We start from the raw sequence: 21,543 nt of genomic DNA, 5'->3' as shown, positions 1-21,543 counted from the left end.
TGTATTGTCAGTGTATATAAGAAACATAACTTTCTTCTTAATTGCAGTCTAAACAATTATGATTAACATTTAACACTTCCTCTTTAAGTCTTCCTCTTTCCTCACTTTTTTTTAAACTTCCTCTTATTTTTTCTTGTTTCTAACTTTAATTTCTGTAATTGTTTTCAAGTATTATCCTCACAAGTATAATTGAGCAGAAATAATTTGTTTCCCTTCCTACTTCTGATAAATCGGAACACACAATTATTATTAAAAATGCTACTCACTTTTTGCCAGTTTATAAAAACCTCTCAAGTACAATCAAGCTAAAACATTATATTGATTAAACAAAGCAAGTTGATATTTCACTAACCACTGAAAACCGGAAGCTTTTTCTGGTCCATACAGAATTAAAGCAGACACATAGTCCCTTTGTACAAAACAGTGATATTCCCCCTCACCAGGGTTTACTGTTTTAAAGCTGATTTGATGATGATAAAATAAAATGACAAACCAAGGTAATTAGTCCAACCTGGCTCAGAGATATACTTTGTACAAAACTATGAAAAATAAGCCATAGGGAGGCCCCACCCCCCACCCCTCCAGAGAAAAGCCTGGCCTTTCTGCTCAGATGGCCCCAACCTCTCCCTTGGCATTTCGTTCTCTGAAGTTAACCTCAATTAGCCAACCTCCAATGGCTCAGAAGCGCAGGGATGCCGGTGCCCACAATTCAGACACTTTCCACACAGCAGCCTTGGGAGCCGCAACACTATCACCCTGCTGTGCAGAAACAGGGGTGTGTCCAGTATGCCTGCTGCTTTACTGAAAACTCACCATCAGGGTCCACGTCAGGCTGGACTGCCAGTCCCTGACGAGCTGTATCAAAAGAAAAACTGCCAAGGTACCCATTCTGTTAAAATGCACAGTAACTTTACAAGCTTGTCAACAAGCTATGTTTACTCCCTTCTGCAGGCTCAGCTGACTTGTCCCTGCTGACAAACCTCAGGGATAGTTCGGCACCAGCTACAAAACATCCAGATGAGCCTGCCTGCCTTCCCTTTCCAGCCTCATGCCCCACCGCTGCACTTCAAATCAGCCACAAACTCCTGGCAGCAACCTGGACTCAAGCCTCTTTCCCACCTTCCTCAGCTTGAAACATCCTCCCTCCGTTTTCAGGGCTAACTGCTTCCCTTCCTACAAGACTGTCCCTCCTCCAGGAAACAAGTTATTTTTTTCCCACTGGGCACCCCTAGCGCATTATCACGGCTCCTGGTGTTTGCAGACATGCCTCTACCCCAGCTTCACCATGAGCCCATGTGTGTGTAGATTCTGATACCAACAAGCATAATTCAACATTATTCTTCCAATCATAGAAGACAGTAAACACATAATAAATGTTGACTAAATGAATGAGCGTATAGATGGACAAAGCAATGAATAAGCAAACAAATGAGCAAGTAAACTAATGAACGAATTTTCTAATTGCTGCCTGGAGAGAGGAGGGTATTTGTTTAATTTTCAGCAATATTAAGCCCTGGCTGATCCCTAAAGAACTCACTGGGCTCCTTAACTCCTTTCAGCTATTTTCAACTCCACACGCTCATTTCATGTCTCCTGATCTTCAAATCCAATCCTCATGCTCTGGCCAGTATTTTACCATCTCAGAAGGTCCTGCACTGTGTTTCACAGCTGCCCTTGGTAGTGCATGTACCTATCTACTTCCATTTGTTTCTGCAAAGTCTCCCAAGTACACCAAAACCCCTGGGCCCAATTCTTCCGTCCTTGTCATCCCAGAGCCTAACGGAGTACCTGGCAAAGAGCGGATACTCGATATACACGAGATGGAGAAGTGAATGAAGATGCCACGGTTTTCACACTTTGCTTTTCGCTTTTTCTTTTCCTTTTAAACTAAATCGTCTGATTTTTTTCAGGCAACTACCATCAGTGAGAGACAATGAGGAAAGAACAGAAGGTCATTTTTACTTAAATCAGTGCTTGAATAAAAACCCTGTACATACCAGTTTTTTCTATAATAATATTCGCAGATCCTTCACCACCACCCTACTGTCTCTCAGTGTCTGTCCTCAACAGTGTAACAGTTTAACAAGTTTTGTTATTGAATAAGGTTGAAAAAAATCACAAAACTTGTAAAGCTCTTGCAGATAGTGGCCGTATCTGCCAAGACCTTTCACATATATTTTTCTTATCTTCGAAAACACTCCAAAGAGCTGAATTTAGAAAATGGAGGCCAAAAAAGGTTAAACAACTTGCCCCAAAGTCACTTTGCTAATAAATTGTGGCACAAAGGTTTATAACCAGCTCTGTCCAAGCCACCTGCTTTTTGACTAAAACTTTAAAAATACTAGGCCTTACTTCTGAAGATTAGAATGACTGGTACAAAGAGGATTTCAAAAGCCAATGCTTTTATCTTCACTAACTATTATCAGCTGCTAAAATAGCATTCACCATTATCAGATATTGTGTTGGATCCTTGTTAGGCACCAAATCACCAAAGAACGCACAAGTCCCCAGGAGAAATACACGCAGCCTTGGAAAGTCCCCCTGAGAGTGGCAGCCTCTGCTCTGGGCTGTCGGCCCAAATGCGGCCCTACTGCTGAGATGTTTGGGGGCAACTAGCCTTTGGAGAACCACTAGCTGTTACTTCAGCAGGCCTTTAAAACAATAAAAACCAGGGACCAGAGAGGCCACGAGGAAAGGGCACTCTGCCACAGCAGGGTCAAGCTGGTCCAACCCTTCTACAGGGCAATCTGTCAGTGTGTAGTAAAAATCACAACAATATGCATATCCTTGGACACAGCAAGTCCACAGGTGAGGATTTATCCTAAGGAAGTAACTGGATAGTGCCCTGGGATGTATGAATAAGAACCTAAAGATCAAACAACAGAAGGATCCAATTACCTAAGATGCAGCTCTATGATGGCATATTACGCACTCATTAAAAGTGGTGATATACCTGTAAATTTGCTGCTTTGCTAAAATACCCACAAAATATTTTACATGTAGACAGCATATTATAAAATATATGACCGTCTTTTTTAAAAAACTGTAAGAAAAACATTTAAAGGCTCTAAGAATATATATTAAAATATTAACAATGGTGATCTGATGGGATTTTGTTTGACTAGAAAGTCAAGAAGAACTTTGCCTATCTTCTTTTATTGTAATTTTCTTCCATAGTGCCCATGCCTGGCAAAATAATGAAATGACAAATATTTTTAATTAAATCATTTCCCTAAAAATACCAAAGAGCTGGTGACCAAAATCAATCAAGAGAGTTTTTCCCCCCAAAGTTTTCCTTCTGATACCTTCAAGATCTTTAAATTGTTCATAGGAGGATTAAGCTGCAAAGAGTTCCCAGTTTTATCTCCTGTTTTCAATTTTTATAGAAAATATATATTCTTGGACTTGAAGAAAAGCTAACATTGAAGGTTTTGTTTCTAGAATTTAAGCTCAGGTCCTGCAACAAGTCAAGAGAGAAGAAGTAAGGGCTGTGTATAAAACACCGTCACCGGAGCACAGAACAGACCTCCCTAGACACGCACAGTGTAAGAGATGAGTCTGCAACGGACGAGGCAACATTTTCTACCAGTGCCTCTTACAGAGGAGGATTTCAAAAGACAAGATCCAAAAGTAGCAAATATTTTTAAAGACCTGACAAAAGTAATTTCTAGATAAGGCAAAAAAATGTCTTCCAAGACCACAGTGGTGCTCTACACACTCAGACCCTCAATAAATATTACCTGCTTCAAAATAAACAGCAGGCAAACATTCTTCCTTTTCCTTCCAATTGATAAAGGTAATTTAAATGTAGTAAGAATTCAAGGAAACCCTAAAAGGAGAAACTATTTAAAATATACTATAAACCTGGAGTTATAAAAAGTGTTTGGTAGCCTAAGTATACCAAAAAATACAAATCTTGCTTATAGTTGCTCCAAAAATCTATCTGTAAATGGATGGATTCTGAACACATATTTCTATCAAAACAATATTTGAGGGTGGTTAACTCCCAGCCTGGTCCATGAAGCCTATTTAGTCTTTAGGGAGAACTAGCCCACACCTGTGTTTTAGGTGAATGGCACTAGTGGTCTAACTGAAGACACCCATAATGCTACGGGACGAAGAGCAGCTCTCCTCCGCTCAGAACCAAAGGCTCTTGCGTGAGCCCCTCTCCGTACTCTCCATACAGGCTCTCCAGCTAAGAATCTCTCCAGGTCACTCCCTCTTCCCAGCAGCAGCCCAGGTTCAAATACCCAGTCAGTAGGGGAGGGAAGGTTTCCAGGCGCTGCCCCCTACCTCCAGTTAAATACCTGCAAGGCCGCCCCAGCTCCAGAGCCCCCTGACAACTGCATCAACGTACAAGCCCTCCCGCTGCGGGAGTCTCCTTCCCTCCTCTGCCACTAGCGAGGAGGCCAGGAGCAGCCCCAGTAAACTCCTGCATGTACATCTCCATCTCTGAGATTACTGCCAGGATATAAAACAAACAGTGAACACAGTAAACTCATTTTATAACTGTATATATATATATATATATATATACACACACATATATACACATATATATACACACATATATATACACACTTATACATACAAATGTGTATATAATATCAATATACATTATATACATCATAGGTAAATAGGTATCTTACTATATATGTATGGGTACTATAATCTCAGTTTACATATACAGAAACTGAGGCTTAGATAAGTCAAATGACTTACCCTAGATCATATGCTAAGTAATTGGAGGAGCCAGGATGTGAATCTCTATGTAAACTCACTCCACCTCCTAGAAAGATCTATTGAATGAGTCAGGGTGGACACAGCAGCCCAGGGGTTACGGTGGCAGTGAGGAATGAGTGGAGTGGTGAACCACGGTCATCCAGGAAACAGGAATTTATAGAAGGACTTGGGTCCAGGCCCAGTGAAAACTGGATACTATGATCAAGGGTTCATATATTTTTAGGCCTGGAGCAAAAGAAAAACAAACAAAAAAAAGAAAAGAAAAAAAAATATATCTAGAGAAAGATAGCTAATGGAATCATAATTCCAGAATAAAACTACATAGTTATAATCAACTGCATGATTACTGGATCCTAAAAATAATGATTGGCAAATCTTGTCCACCTACAACCAAAATACTACAGTATGTGCAGACAGATGTTTACTATGGAAAAAGAGTATAGTGCTTATACATCTTTTACTCCAATCCCTGCAAAAAAAAACTTCATAAACCTATATAAACAGTATCTGAAAATGTACTAATGAATGTCTTATTGGGCTTCAAAGTATTTACCATTAACATTCAACTTACCCAAGATGCACAACAGCAACCAGTTCAACTTCTTGGACTACAACCAGGCCAAGCTTCCCCAAGCTTCCCCAGCTAGTAATCTGCTTTTATAGAGTAAGTAGTTTTTTATGCCTACTGACAAACAGTGAACAACTAAGAACTAATACTACCCCATGCTGGTGGCCACACTGCCCAAGAACTTACAAGACATAAAACCATTCTATAAACTCCAAATAACTACTCATACAAATAAGTACTGTTAACTTTAAGCAAAGTCATTAAGTTTGTATACTTGCGGTGCAGATCACATATGACTTGAACGGTGAGAACAAATCTAAAGTTTCATAGAATGTAGTTTTACTACATCCTTGAAAGAATTGTTTGATTTGTAATATTCATAATCACAAAATCTAACATCACAGTTAAGTAAAAAGTTAAAATATACTTAGAAATTCTGTAACAGCCCCATTAATGTCATTTTAAAATTCAAAATAATTAGACCGTATGGAACGATATTGAGAGTTGGTAATATCTGTTGTCCCTTCCTTTAAAGAGCCACCAATGCCATTTCTCCCATCTCTACATTATAATGGACAGTTTTAAATGATAAAACAAAAAGCGTTTGCAATTTCCTTATTTACCATTTTTTGCACAGGAGGCCTCTGCATCTAAGTTCAGTTACCATCGACTGCAGTAAGAGTTCCTCAAATTCAGGTGGATCATTCACTGAGACGTCACACCATGACGGCACCAAGAATTTAGTATCATAAACTTCAGCTCACGACTCCAATGTAAGTTTGTTGTTCCTCTAATGTCGATTACGCCCATTTCTGCTATGCCCACTCCTGTTAGGCCTATTTCTTCTCTTTTTCTCCTACTCAATAAACAAGCTCCAAATCAAAAATAATTTCAAACAGATATATACAGAACTGCTAAGCATACCCGAGGAGAGTAATAATGGGAACATCATAACCAGATGAATGTTTTCAAATGAGGAGATACCACTAGTTTAAGAGAAAAATTTCCTCACACCACCTTAAAGTGGTCTGTCATCTTTTGGACAAAGAAGAAGAAACAGCCAGAGCGAAGCTTCCACACAGATGAAAAGAGCAGGAGTAAACCACAACCACTGAGAACAAGACTGCAAACTCCACCAGAACCAGCACGCTCTCTCTCTTGATTACCCTCTTACCCTTGAATACTTAACATGGTACTTGTAACACTGAGCTTAATATTTTTTGAATGAATAAATGAATGATTGCTACCATTGTCCATCACTTTTCTTGAGGAACTTTGCTAAAGATCTTAAAAATGTAACAAGCCCTTAAGACAACAAAAATAAGAGACTGGTTAAGGAAAGCACACTCTGAGCCTCACAGTAAACCTGTAAGGGTGGCAACATAAGCAGTGTTTTGTTTTTTTCCCCCCAAGTTTACAGGCGAGGAAACTGAGGCTCAGAAAGACTGACCTTTCCAAGATGACAAAGTTCTAAATGGTTGAGCCAGGAGTCTGTCTTCCTTCCCCTCTGTCACATCAAAACCAAAATGAAGTTTAGAGCTAGGAAAACAAAAGAACATGAGAAGACAGTCTGGCCAAATGTTGCAGTATCAAACATCCACATATGCGATAAATTTGGAAATCTTCCTATTTCCATATTGCAGAGACAGAACCAATGGGGCCTGCTGTTCTGTTTCTAACAGGCGACACTTCATTATGGAGTTCTTCTAACTGCAGGTGCCCTGTTTAAAAAGGTGACCATCTACGAAATGAATGGATTCAAAAGCTGAAAGCTACCAGCTAAAAGCCAGAAATAAAGATCTTAATCTCCTTCCATTATAAGCTACCCATATTCCCTTCCTTGAAAAACTGGCTGACCAAAGGAATTCAAAGGAACTGTCCAAGTAAGTAAAGTGCTTGCACCCTCCAACAAAAACCTCGACTTTGTAGTGACATCAGCAAGACTGTAACATCTTCACTATTCCTTAAGTGCTCCCCAAAAGGTGCATTCAGGCACTACCTAAGATTATTTAGGCTTCCTTCCAAAAAGGTGAAGCAGAATTAAATAAACGATGATTTTTTTTTTAACTCCGGGCTGAGAACGGAAGTCAAGTTCAGATTCTCTTCCTTCCTCAAGCGAGCAACAGAATTAAAAAGCACCCCCACCCCACCCACACACATACACACACACGCCCTACAGTAAAAAAAAAAAAATGTTTCTGGGGCCTCTTCACCTGTGGCAATAGACACAGACAGCCCGTAATTGCCGGGATTTTAGACTTTTCACTTGGGGGTGGGGGCGGGTTGGGACAGGGGACCATAGGGAAGAATGAACTGGTGCCTAAGTTTTCAATCGGATCATTCTTCTCAACTTGGGCAGCTCTTTTCTTCTTTTCTTCCTTCCTTCCTTCCTCCCTTCCTCCCCCCAGGCTCGGCGCACACACTCGGCTTCACCAGCGGGGGCACCACGGGCAAGGCCCGAGGGTAGCACTGCCGCGGACCCGAGCGCCCCTGGTAGTCTAGAGAGCAGGCTGCCCAGGACGAGCGACCGCTGCGTGGCACGGACACCTGGTAGGGGCCGCAGATAAATTGTCGTCGTCTGGCGTGGGGACTGGGAAGGGGCAGCCGCGGTGGGGCAGAGGGGCGGGGTGAGCACTTCCCGACTCTCGCATTGTCCACGCATCGCCCGCGCCACCCAGGGCCCCGCCACCGCGCCGTCCCCGTCGTGAAGGAAGTTGGCACTCGCCCCGTCTTACCGTTCTTGGCGTCGCCCAAGGCTGCAGCCCCCGCGGTGGCTGCGACGTTGGCTGCGCCAGTCCCCGCGCCTCCGGAGCCCGCCGCGCCCCCGGTGCCCGGCGCGCCCGCCGCAGCCGCTCCGCAGCCCGCCGCTGCCGCCAGGGCCCCCCCGGCCGCCGCGCCCGCCGCGCCCGCTGCTGCCAGGGCCCCGGCTCCATTTTCCTGCTCGTCCCCGCTGCTGTTGGCGCGCTTGTTTTTGCGGCCGCCTTTACTGTTTTTGGGATTGGGCATCTCGGGAGCGTTCAGGTGCCCGGCGTCAGCGAAGGCAGCTCCCCGCGGTGCGGCCGCTCGGGACCCCGCGCACAGCCGGCTCCGGGGCGGAAAGAATGGAGGGCGCGGGCCGGCGGCTCCTGCGCCGCCCGTCTAGCCGCGCGGCCCGCGCCGCGCCATCGCCACCGCCGCGCCCCACCCGGCTTCCTGGAGCCGGCGCGCGGACACCCGAGGTCTGCAGCCGCGCGGGCGCCGCGGGCTCGGGGCGCGAGCGACAGGCTCTGGAGCTGGAGGGAAAAGGCGGGTCTCCGGCTTGTTTTGATTCGGCTTCGCTGACACGCTCTGGCCCTGCCCCCGCCCGTGACGACACTGGGGATTCGGCCTGGCCGCGCCCACCAGGTGACCTCACGGCGGACCGTCCCGCCCGCGTGACGTCATGCTCCGCGCTGAGGCGACCACCTTCGAATGACGTCATGCTGGAGCCCTCACCGTGGGCCTCAGGAGCCCCCGGGCGTGTGGGAACCGCCCTTCCTGAAATGGCCCGAAACGCCAATCCGATGGCATCTGAAGTTATTCAGTGGCCTCCAGACCTTCTTGTAACTGAGGCTTAGCACACTGTGGTCCAGAAAAATAGGCGGCGAGTAGAACAGGAATGGAAACACACGATTTTGAGTTTCGGATTAATAATCCATTAAAAAGAGTTGCCATTCAGGAACAGCCTGAGATTCAGAAATTTCAGAACAGGGTTGAGTTCCTAGACGATGGGAATGAACTTCAGGATCCCCACAGGAAGCCATCACAACCTAGTGGTGAAAGTTCATTCGAACCAGACCCACTGTCCAGGGATGTAAGGAAATGTTGCCGGTGGCCCGTAAGCAGGCCCTTCCTGGGGGGGAGTCCAACCATCCCTGCGGAAGAACAATGGCCACGTTGTTCTCAGCGGGAGGGTAGAAGCTGACAGGTGATGAGAGGAGATTGCTGGGAAGAACTGCAAAAGGTCCTTTTCTGCAACTTTTTCCAACCTTTTTGCATATCAACTCCTTCCATCCCCCAGGTTCCAACACATCACTTCCTGCAGGATGATAGAACTGAGACGCCTTCCCAGAATAGCTATCAGAAGTATTTCCCTCATCCACCTCTAATTATTTTGTCAATATATATGTTTAATTATTTTCTATCTCCTCACTCAAATGAAAGCTCCGTGGGATTTTTTTTCTGACTTGGGCACCTCAGGGAACAGCTAGCATATATTTGCTGAATGTATAAATTAACACCTTTGCCCATGAACTGTGAAGGAAGAACTATGTTAGCTGACAGTTTACAGTTTTCCCTCCTATAGGTGATCTTCTTTAATTAACTCAGTTCTTCAGTAAAGGCTGTGTGGCTGTGTTGGGAAGCACACAGGGACAAGCAGGGAAGTACAGGGAAGAGTATCCGTGCTCACCTAAGCAGGGGTTCTAGTAGGAAACTTGAGGCGTTCACTGCAGGGTCCATAGCACGGCCTGGAGCTGCAGGGGAGGAGAACTGGATTCTGGGGAGCAATTGCTGGTTGGCTATTTTGTGCCTACATTTTTATGTCTATTTTTCCTCCACCCAATGCTCTCTAAGCCAACAGTCCCCAACCTTTTTGGCACCAAGGACCTAGGAGACCTAGGATTGTGTCCATCTTTTTAATTGCAGAATCTAAAGTAAAGCCTGGTCCCCAGTACATGTTTGAAAAAATTTTGTTGAATGGAGGATGCTAAAAGCAGTCTTCTCCTGGCTACACTTCTCCGAACCTTAAAGTCTCAGCAAAATCATCAATTCTCTAGAAAGTCTTCTCTGGCAACCCAAAGCTGGATTTGTCCCCACGTGCTCCCTGTACCTTCCCCACCAGTTTGCATACACAGTAAGGAAATTGCCTGTTTACTTGTCTCTTACGTGGGCTCCCACTAGATTATAAGCTCTGTTATGGCAGAAAATGTCTGTCTTAGTCACCATGGTATCCTTGGTACCGTGCATGGTCCAGTGCACAGTACACAGTGGTATTTAATAAATACATGACAAGAAGATAAATGCATGGACAATGCATTCGAGGGTAGATGCAGCAGGATTTGGTGGCCACTTGATTATGAGAGATAAATGAGAGAGTTAAGTCAAGAAATTCTGAAAAGTGAAGGAAATGATGATGATTGTTAATTGAGCACAAACTTCCGGAGGAGGACAGTAGGAGCTGTGAACAAAGATAATGAGTTAAAGGGGTCCATTCAGACTTAGCTTAATTTCATTACTGATATTCCTCACTAGAGGTAGCTGAGAGATCTCAAAATCTTATGGTGACTTTGGCTTTGGCCTTTCTCCCTCTTTTGTTTTATCTGTGTCTGTTTTTAAGTGGTGAGGGTGAAGAAACTTAGGTTAAGAAAATTGAGATAATTATCTTCTTGAATAAGCACATTGCTGCCATGCTATATTGGATCAGAGTAACTCTGCATGTACCCTGCAGACAGACATTCACACCAGCTGCCTCCCACCTCTACATAACTGAGACTTAAGAATTGGACACTTTCCCACAAAAATATCATAATTGGCTCAAAGCTTACAGAGAGACAGCCAGTTGCTGTTCTTGTTCATTGTGTAAGCCACCCCCTTCTCATTCAAACCTAAACAAAATGAAAAGGAGGAGAAGCTGGGCCACTTCTTCCATGCTCGACCTTGCTAATCTATTTTTAGCCTTAGTCAAGTGTTCTGATTTATTGTTACAAAAAAGTGTACTAAAGTCAAGATGTTAAAAACAAAATTTAGGTGGGGTTCAGGGAGTCCATTTCCTACTTCTGTAAAATAATGTGCAATATCATAGGAATCTGCTTTAACCCTTTTCTCTTCCCTATTCTCCCACCATTTCTGAAGGAGAGGATTGATTGGTAGAGAGAGAGAACCTACCTAAAGAGAAAAGATGGAAAACAGTGACAGAAAGCACCTCCCGCAGATGCTTCCAGAAGGAAAATATGATGAGCTGTAGGAACTCGAGGAAGCCGCTATACTCTGTATATCCACACTTAGCTTCTTTTCTGTGTGTTTCCCTGATCAACTCATGCTCAGAATGAACTTCAAAAAAATTGTACCTCTACCCATGGTTTCCTTCCTCCAAACTTCATCACCCACTCCATCACCCAGGTCTATACACAATTAAACAAACACAGCAACAAACAATGTTGCTATACACAGCAACAAACAAAGGTCATCAAAGGCAATTAATCTACACCCTTGAGAAAAAGGACAAGTTCATCTTCAGGGACAGGTAGGAACAAGTGGTGATTGTTTTGCTTGATATCTGTGCCTGTATTCTGAATTCTTGGAGGACAACTAAATCATTTGGACTAGAGTTAGCCTGATCTCTGAAATTCACTCCAAGTAAATATACCTTGAACAATGTATGTCATCTCTATGTACCAGTTTCTTCTTCTGGAAATAGGCCCTCCTACGCCCACAGGTTTACTTTGAAAATAATGAGAATTGCGATTATAAATAACTTGGACAAAAGTGGAATATTAATACAAATAGTGGATTATTCAATGCCACAGATCTGCTCTGCCATTCAATTATTTCTAATTATTAATATATTTCCCAAATATGCACCCTCAGAGTCTTTTTTCAGGCCTTTAGTTTGCCTTTTACATTATTTTCATCATCTACAAAATATCAGGATTCTGTTCTCTGAATTCAGTGACCCCTGAATTTGCTGCTTACTCTGATCTCGGTGCCACCTCTGCTCATACTGTTGTCCACTCAGTATCAGCACTGCTCTGGACCCCCCCCCCCCCCGGAATCTGCACAGGACGTTCCTTTCAGCAGACAGATCAAGTATAGTCTTTTCCAAGACCAACTTCTCTGCATTCAATCCACTCCATGCTCTCTCTTTACTTCACACCTTCACATGCTCACCACTCGGCTACACCGTTTTCTAAACTGTTGGTTATGTTCTCTTGGCAGTTGTAAAATCAATTCAGAGAATTTCTATCAACACTTTTTTAAAACTAGGACAGAATAAAAATATCAAAATGCATTGCATATAAAAATTAAGTGTTGTTTTGTGAACATTATTTTGTCAAATTTAGCTTACATGCAGATGTGCATAAAGGTACATCATATATACATACACACATGCACATGCTTAGTCATGATGTGAAGTCCATTTCTTATTGTGGTGCAAGCAAAAAAGAAATCTGAAAGCCACTTACTATACCATAGTGTATAGTATTTGATTATATAGGCCATCTTCCCACAGTCTTCTCACCCCAGGAAGAGCATTTCCTCTCTCCAAGTATATTTTAAATTCTCCAAAGATAAGCATCATATCTTCCACCTTTTATATTTTTTCCAACGAACCTACCATCATGAGTACTTTGCTTGCCAGTTCCACACATGTGCAAAAACAAGCCAAACTCAAAGACCTGAAATTCTAATGGCAGAGGAAGTAGCAACAACACAACACATATGACACAAATAAAAGGTAATATACTGTTAACCTGAAAACTTTAAGGAAATGAAAAGGATGAATACATTGTATTTTGTTTTGTTTTGGACTTGGAATGGTCCACTCAGGCCCCAGAAGACTGCAGGGTCAGTGAAGACTACAATTTTTGGAGAAGGCTTCAGAGGAAAGCCTTGAAGATCAGTCTTTCTTAAAGGCATGAAAGCAAGAACGAGTATGGAGCATGCAGAGGAGAGAGAGGAAGATGCAAAAACTCTGACGTTTGCGGGATAGAGTTGGAAAACACTCGGATCCTGATGGGCCCAGAGCTGTGATGGACACACAGTCCAGACCTTGATAACTGGTAAAGGAGCTGCAAGTCACCCTCCCTCTCTCCCTTCCTGCTTTCTTTTCTTCCATAATACGTAATTACTATACTACATTTTTTATTTTTATTACTGTATGATATACTTTATGTTTATTCACTTTGTTTAGTGTTTGTCTTTCCTCACTAGAATGTGGGTTTCAAGAGGGTGAGGATTTCTCTGTTGAATCATCAGTGCCTAAAATAGCACCCGGCACATAGTACTATTCAGTACATATTTGTGGAATAAAAGAACATACAGAAAAACACCTCAAAGGAATAATCTAAACCAGACCTCAAGGGGGAAAAAAGCCTTCTAAAACCACATTACTGTGTTCTTGGTAGACATAACATCCTTCCCCAGCAGCTAGCATAATATTTAAACCAAAGGGGGTAGCTCTATTAGAAACTAGTTCTTTACAACAAGGAGACATACAATAGCAATATTTTCTTCAGGAATTGCAGTAGCCATGCAATTATCAAGTTGCACATCTTGTATTTCTGATATCTCCTCTGGGGGCGGCACTGAAAATGCAAAGATTGTTACCACCCAGATTTCATCCTCACAATTCTCTGTGTTTCTTCCCAATTAAATCAGTATTTTTCGATGCTGCCATTCTAAAGCTCGATCTAACCACCATGCTTTAGTCTCTCCTTTGGCTGTCTGCAAGGTGTGATTTAGATAATACGGCCTTAGCTCTCCCTAAATACCCCTTTTAATACCATGCTAGTTATCCACTGCTGCCTAACAAATTACCCCACAATTTAGTGGCTCAGAACAACAAATGTGTATTATCTCACGGCTTCTGTGTCGGGAACAGCATGGCTTGGCTGGGTCCTCGGGCTCAGGATCTATCACAAGGCTGCAGTCCCGTCCTGTCAAAGCTTGACTGGGGGAGGACCCCTTTTCACACTCACTTTTGGTAGGATTCAGTTCCCATGGGCTGCTGGCCGGAGGCCTCCCTCGGGTGTGCCTCTGTGTAGGGTCACTGGCTTCATGCAAGTGAGCCAGTGAGAGAGGAGAGGGTAAGGAAGGCAGAAGCCAGTCTTTTTTGTAAACTAATCTCAGAAGTAACATCCACCCCTGTTGCTGGTCACCAGGGGTGAGCAAAGTCACCAGGTTGAGCCCACGCTTAAGGGGAAAGTTTTATGCAAGGGCCTGAATACGAGGGGACAGGGACATTGAAAACCATTTTAGAAGCTGCCTACCACCAATACGTTAATATATTTCTCGCAATCCAAATTTTAATTTCTAAACACTCCAAGTTTAGTTTATAAGACAAGAAGAGTGGATTATAGTAATCATTTCACAGTGTATATGTATATCAAAACATTTGCCTTGGTACACCATAAATACATACAATTTTTACTTGTCAATAAGACAAGAAGAGTTAGAAAAGGTATAAACTTCTGGTTCTTCCTTTCTAAGTTACTGTTTTAATGAATCAATTTTTTGGTGGTGTTGGCTGATTCAATTTTATTAATATAACCTAACTTTTGCAAAATAATTATTTAAAATTGTTTCGGTCCTCTGTGTTCAAAACACTATTGACACCTAAACACAAGAGTGTAGAACATTACTGGACCCAAGGACCTGCTTCAGGGACAGTTTTTTAAGTGCTAAGGGTATTGCTGTGCCTGTTTCTGGAGTTAGTTTTGATGGAGCTTGAATAGAATTCTCTCCCAAGATTCCTCCTCCTTCTTTATTTCCACTTAGAACAACTTCTACAGAGAGTATCCTGAGGAACCCTTGTTATATAAGAGATGCCTCTATTTCTGTGGCTAAATAAATCTAGAAAACACTTTTTTATGAGTCATAATGTACATTAGTATAATAAAGATCCTAAAAAGTCCAGCAGTAAGGAAACCTGCTTACTCTCAACTTAGAATTCCCAAGTTTACACTATCTGTGAAACTCCTTACATGTAAACCAATTAACATCTGTGAAACTAGAGTTTTGCTAAATACTCTGTGGGGGAATAGTGCCTTAGTGCAAAAAAAAAAACCACCCCCAGACAAAACCTAGTTCTAGTACCAACATCCAAGTGAGTTGATGCCAAGGTAAGAAGTCAGGTGAAAAGACAGACACCAGATCCCCCCTTGTAAACAACCAGTTCTTTAGAAAGTGCCTTGGCAAATACCTTTAAAACTCTACACTTCAACTGTTATAATGATATAAATACACTAAGTATTAATTTTAAATAAGGTAGGACAGTTGAACATTTACAACACTGCTTCCAATTTCAGAAACATCAATTATGCTATCATCGTTCTGCTGAATTGAAATAGTGTCAACAACCTAGTGAGGACTGCATTTTTTAAAATGTGAAGGCATCTTTACCAATATGATAACCAGAAGCAACTTCCAACTCTTGTTCAGAACCTTTGACGTAATAAATACTATAGAAATACATTGCCTTGTACCCTCTTCATATGATGTGCTTTTTTTCTTTACATCATATAAATAATCAGTTTTACCTTCAGTCCAGTAGTAATAACTCTTATGTGTATTTCTAGAGCTAATTTTCATTGATATTGAGTAGAATTCACTCTCAAGGTTTTCTTTACTTCTGCAAAAAAAAATTGATCCTGAGTCCTTGCATGCAAATACGGTACTGCATGGATTAAAGATGGCCAAGACTTGCTACTCCTCCCTTTAAGTGCCGTGGTTTTCCCCTCTCCTTGAATGTGACCTGCTTTGACCAATCAGAAACACAGCACAAGTGGCGTTGCTCCAGTTCTCAGCCTAGCTTTTGCTCTTACTCCATTAAAGCCGGTCACCATACTGTGAAGGACCTTGAACCAGACTATGGAATGATGAGAGGCCATTTGGAGAAGGTGAAAAAGATGCTGATTAAACCTAAGTGCGACAACTCTGAGTCCTCTTTTTGATGAGGCCCTCACCTTGGACTCTGTCCTTGGACTGCTTAGTCCAATTGCAACAAGAATTCTGCTAAGTCATTTTATAAAAAATACCCACTCTTGACATCAGATCACACTTGATGTCTCACCACCCTGGTCTGCCTTCGCCAAGGATCCTGTCAAGCCAGTTTAACCCAAATCTCTCTATCCCTGATGTTTCCTCTTAGTAATTTTCTACCACTGACCCCGACCCTGCTCCCTGGCTATAAATTCCCAGTTGTTCTTGTTGTATTGAGTTGAGCCCCATCCCTCTCCCCCATTAGAAACCCCACTGTAATAGTTTCCTAAATAAAGTCTGCCTTACTATCTTTAACAAATGTCGTGAATAAAAATTTTTAAACAAAGGATTCAAAACATCTGGAAGATGAGAAGCCATCTTTGATGTTCTATGCTCAGTTGAGTTCCTAACTCAGCCGCGTTTCTCAGCTGTGGCAGTTTTGCCCCCTGGGGACATTTTTGGTTGCTACTAGTAGCATCTAATAAGTTGAGGCCAGGGATGTTGCTAGGATCATACAGTGCACAGGACAGCGTCTGCAACAGTGTGCTACCCAGCGCCAAATGTAGTGCCAAGGCTGAGGAATCCTTTCCTCGTGGAATGCAGCCATTTGAGTCACCAGGGCTCCACCATGCGGAGCAGACTGAGAAGATGGGCCCAGTCGATCCACAGAATTGTGAGAAATACTAAGTAGCTGCTGTTGTAAGCATCTGCTGGGGGAGTTTCAGTGGTATGCTTTTGTTAAACCACTGAGGAGGGGCGAGGGAGGGAGCCCTTACAGTGTTTACATCTGCCCATGGTATAAATACTTGAACCACAGTCAATTTTAGGCTACCAACTAAGCCACTGAACTCAAGACTGGAAAGAGATGTGAACAATTGGCTCTGTGAGTCAATAGGACTTGGATGCACTGCCTTAGGCAACTGAGGCAGCATTTGTGTACAACGCCTTTTTATGCCTGAACCCTAAGCCTGGGCATTCCTAGTGTTGAGTTGGCCCCCTAATCAGCATTTCCTACTTGTGTACTGTGGTCACATTGCTACTGGAAGCTTCTCCTTTAAATGACCAGATACTGATTCTACTGTCTTTCTGTCTTGTGCCATTTTTTGCACCATTAAAACTGTCAAATTGGGAATAGTTGAGAGGCTCCCACAGAGGATCACAGCACGGACCCCACTCTGAAGGAATTCCACAGCACTCCCAGATCGCAGTACTGTGGTGAATGGTCTGCTCAGAGATACACATGGCTCTCACTAAGCTGTGACTTTGCTTGGTGAGAGCAAACGTCTGAACAGCAGCCAAAGGAGCCAAGCGGAAGTGAAAGTGGCCAGGGTGGGGGTGCGGTCTACCATGCCGAGTATGGACTCACACTAGAGCATGCTTTAGTTCTGAAAAAAAAAATGCTTTCCTTCCAAATAGAGGGAATTTCTTCCATCACATAAGCCCAAACCATTCTTTGTTATTTCCTAGAGCCGCCATTTCTCAGGTTTCAGGGGGAACACTAGATTCAGGTTCTGTGAAGGGTTATTACAGTTTTGTGGTTACGTGTCTGCATGAAGCCAAACTTCTTGGGTTTCAGCCTTGGCTTATGAGCTGTGTGACCTCGGACAACATATTCATGAAATAAGGACAATAATGGCATCTAGTTCAGAATTAAGATAAGTATTTTTTTTGTGTAGTGCTTAGCACATAGTAAGCTCTCAATAAATAGCTATTATCATTTATTAGAAGCATTTAAAGTTCATGTTCACTATTGCTATTTAATTTTCCTTCTTCTAACTGTAAACAGGATTTTTTTCAAAAATCAACACTAGTTCTAGGCCAAGTTTAAACTGTTTTTAACACACCACACTCCTCTCTTCCAGGAGCAAACCACACCCTACTTCCTGTTGCATGCAAATACGGTACTTTGCAGGGACCCTCTGAACCAGGCACCCACACGGGACACTAAGGTTGCAGCAGAATGCACTTTGGTGTGCACAGCGGGAAGCCAGGGTGGGAGGAGCCGATGAAAAAGCAATGTTTTGCCCAACATTTCTGAGCTGATTTCTGTGGTATAAAAAGTTATTGCAAGCTATTAAAATGTTTTTTAAATGATATGATAAAAACAGCATCTTTGGAAGAATAGTCTGACAGTAACACTCGGGATCGATTTGCTAGAAATGGTGGTGACAGGGAGGCAGCTGAAAATCTACTGTATCATTGCTGCAGGGAGATCACGAGTTTAGGACTAAGTGGTTAACAGGGAAAAGGATGTATGTGGCAGACGTTATGAAAGAAGAAATCATAGGACCTAAAGACAAAACTCTTGGTTTTAAGGAAACACTATCTCGTCAACATCTTATTCCATGTATGTGAATACCATGAATTTTGATACCTACAAATAAGGTGTTAGCATCTTCTATTCTAAGTCCGTTAGGGTGAAAGAACCCAGTATTTACTATGTTACTTTATTTGCTTTTAAAGAACAAAATTAATTTATTATTAATCAAGACTTGAAAGTTCTAGGTAAAATTAGACACCTTGTCATTAAAACACATTGCCCAGTAAGCTAGATATCTTTTGTACCATCTCGGGATTTAGTCAACAATCCTGAGTTCAAAGGTTTACCAAGACGTTTTTAGGTTCCAGTCTGAGATTTTAAAACAAAAGTGCTCAACATTTTCTGCCAAGCACTCTCGATTACTCTGTTTCCCAAGCTGGTCTCCAGGGAGGTGGACTGAACTCAACATGTATTTATATCAGTTCTTTGCGGAGCTCTGTGATTGATGGGTAGCAAGCACCTTTCATTTTCCTTGGTTTATAAGCCACAAAAATGTCACGGCCATAGTTTCAACAGGTGAAAAAGAAGGAATTTTTACTTAGTCCAACTATTCATCTTTTACTCACATAAAAAATTATTTTCTGCCTTCTTATCTGTAGTGACTATTTGATTCACAGTATTTTCCCTTTGTCTTATTACAGAAAAGAAAACCAACATTGCTCAAGCTACCATATTTATTTTCTATTTTACAATGGAAATTTCATTTGGTTAATTTTCAAAACTATTTACTGAGCGTATAATGAAGGTCTGTGTCAGATACAAATACAAAGTGAAGAAGAAACAACCTCGTCCACTGTCTAGAAGCTCATATCCTGGGGAGAGGGAAGTGGGGATGTGTCTGTATTCCCATGCCTCTCTTTGAAAGGACTTCCAGTAAGAACAATGAGATGTGCAACACAAGAAAATGAAGTGTATTGGAAGTAAGTGAGAAAGATTAAAGCAGAGGGAAAGCAATGATGGGATCAGAGGTAAGCTAATGCACAAAATAAATACAATAAAGGACACCATGTACTTGCTAAGGATTCATCAGGCATTTGGCTCTCAGCCTTTTAGCAATCTCTGTACAAGGAAAAATACAATCAGTTGCACAATCCACAGGTTCCACCAGATAGAAGCTGACAAAAGCAGACCAATTGTTCAGGATATAACTAGTCTGGATATAAAGCCAAACAAACCCACAAGGATCCCGAAAGTATAATAATATGTGATATACTGAAGAACATCCTCAATAATATCCTTATAGCAAAGGAGCTATTTCTGCTAGCATATCTCAGTATGGGCTGATGGCTTATCATCAAAGTCAAATTTCAGTGAAAGCAATTTACAGGGGTTCACTTAAGCAGCAAATGTCATTACTGTGTGGTAAGTACGGTGATAGAAATATGCATCCAGCACTATGGGACAAAAGGGGACACAACTGCAACTTCATTATTCAGAGTTGGAGCAGACGTCGTCACCAAGGATGGGGCCCAGGACTTCCGTCCAGTTTTCAAAGGAAATAGGCAGGTTTTGCTGCAAACACCTAACTCGTATAACTCAAATTTTTATTGTGGATGGGACATTGTTTTAAAAGAGATTTGTTACCAAAGAAAAATTCACACTAAACAATTAAGACACTGAGGGACAAATGCCATATGATCTCACCTTTAACTGGAACCAAATCAACAAAACAAACAAGCAAGCGACATACAACCAGAGACACTGAAATTAAGAACAAACAGACAGCAACCAGAGGGGAGGAGGGAGAAGATAATGGGGGAAAGGGTTTTCGGGGACAACTATAAAGGACACATGGACAAAACCAAGGAGAGGGGTGGGAGCAAGGGAGGGAGGTGGGAGGCTGGGGTGGCGGGGGGTCAATGAAGACACCTGTACTTGAAAAACAATAAAATAATTTAAAAAAACAAATTGAACAATTCTCATTTTTTTGTCATTTACTTATGCCACTCACCCTTAAAATTAAATAAAATGACAAATAAGGATATAGCGTCTGCCTAGCAGAAGAGTGGTTGCCCAAAGAATCAGTGAGGGTTTAGAGTTATATTAAGTTTACAGTAGTCTTCCCCCAGAAATCCAAGAGCACAGGACAAAAGGAGTTCTTTGAGAATTAGTTCTGGTTTCGCATTAAAATACATTTTAAAAAAATACGGTCAAGTTATATTTCTGCCTAATAATAGAGAAAGAGTAAGGAGAAAAAGTTCTCAACCTAAAATAATCCACACATCGGGTAGACGTCTAAGAAAGGTCTTAGATTTCTAATCCACTTAATAAAAGGGGGGGCGACAAAATTTATCTTGAAGGGAAGGAAAAGCACGGAAAATGTAACATACTTCTGGGGTTGGTTTTTTGAAAGTAGTGTTTCCCTGCGGTGCTCACCCAGGTGTAAAAGGGAGGTAGCATTTCCCAGCTGCTTAGAGCAGGACTAACTTCTTCACGGACAGAGCAGCCTCCCTGAACCACGCAGACACGCCAGTGAACAGCAGAGAGGACTTCCTAGCACTACGATTAGGGCTAACGCCAGATAACGAAAGATAATGTTAAATCTCCACAGAGAGAATGCACGAAATGAGAATGAGTGGCAGAGAAGAGAAGTCGGACAGGATCCTGCTTGCTTGCCACATCTGAGAGCATTCAGAAACATTTGCATTGACTTTATCTCTGAGTACATGTGATGAGTTGCTGAGATTACAAAAGGATATTTAAAAATTCTACCCAGCAGTGCTTTATACAGTAAGGTTGATAACATTTCTGCGTGTGACAGAAATAAAAACCAAGGATTGAAGATCCATCTGCCACCATGTAAAGAGGGTGGATCTCTTAGACTAAGGATCTTTTGTTTGCTGAGCACAAATGAAGTCATCCCAGAACTGCAGACACCCGAAGGTAGTATTAAGTGATGGGTGAGACGGAGTTGGGGTGAGTTACATTTCTATGCATGGAAGTGGAAAAAACAAAGGGGAGGAAGCTGGGGGTTTTGCAAAAGGGAAGGAAGAAATAATAAGAGACTCATCAATGGAGGGTGAGGGGGGAAAAGGATTTGGGGGAGAAAGATTTAGGAGAGAACCCCCTTACCCCATGAAAATCTTGCCCCACAACTCTTTCGCTCACCCCAGTCTCCACATACTCACAGATACAAATATAACACCGCATGTAAAACACCAACCTCTCTGGTTGGTGGAAGCGCTGGAGAAGA

At 42.3% G+C, this 21,543-nt stretch overlaps 1 protein-coding gene and 1 long non-coding RNA gene across 2 annotated transcripts in view; one reads left to right on the top strand and one right to left on the bottom strand.

Annotated features, from left to right (window-relative positions):
• HECA (hdc homolog, cell cycle regulator) overlaps positions 1-8,587 on the bottom strand; it is a 42,489-nt gene extending 33,902 nt beyond the window's left edge. The window contains exon 1 of the mRNA XM_037144964.2: positions 8,047-8,587. Coding sequence (XP_037000859.2) covers positions 8,047-8,317 — 271 coding nt within the window. The 5' untranslated portion in view covers positions 8,318-8,587. The remainder of the gene's footprint in view (positions 1-8,046) is intronic.
• LOC128627107 (uncharacterized) lies at positions 7,498-20,116 on the top strand. Its single transcript, XR_008391231.1, has 3 exons — positions 7,498-7,861; positions 12,878-13,110; positions 18,992-20,116. It is a non-coding gene; the product is annotated as an uncharacterized LOC128627107 (long non-coding RNA).
• Positions 20,117-21,543: the final 1,427 nt, after the last annotated feature.

The sequence above is a fragment of the Artibeus jamaicensis genome, unplaced genomic scaffold (genome assembly GCF_021234435.1).
Source record: "Artibeus jamaicensis isolate MK-2021 breed Jamaican fruit bat unplaced genomic scaffold, CSHL_Jam_final contig_3176, whole genome shotgun sequence".
NCBI lineage: Eukaryota > Metazoa > Chordata > Mammalia > Chiroptera > Phyllostomidae > Artibeus > Artibeus jamaicensis.
Note: the sequence above shows the minus strand (reverse complement) of the source record. Positions and strands in the feature narration are given on the sequence as shown.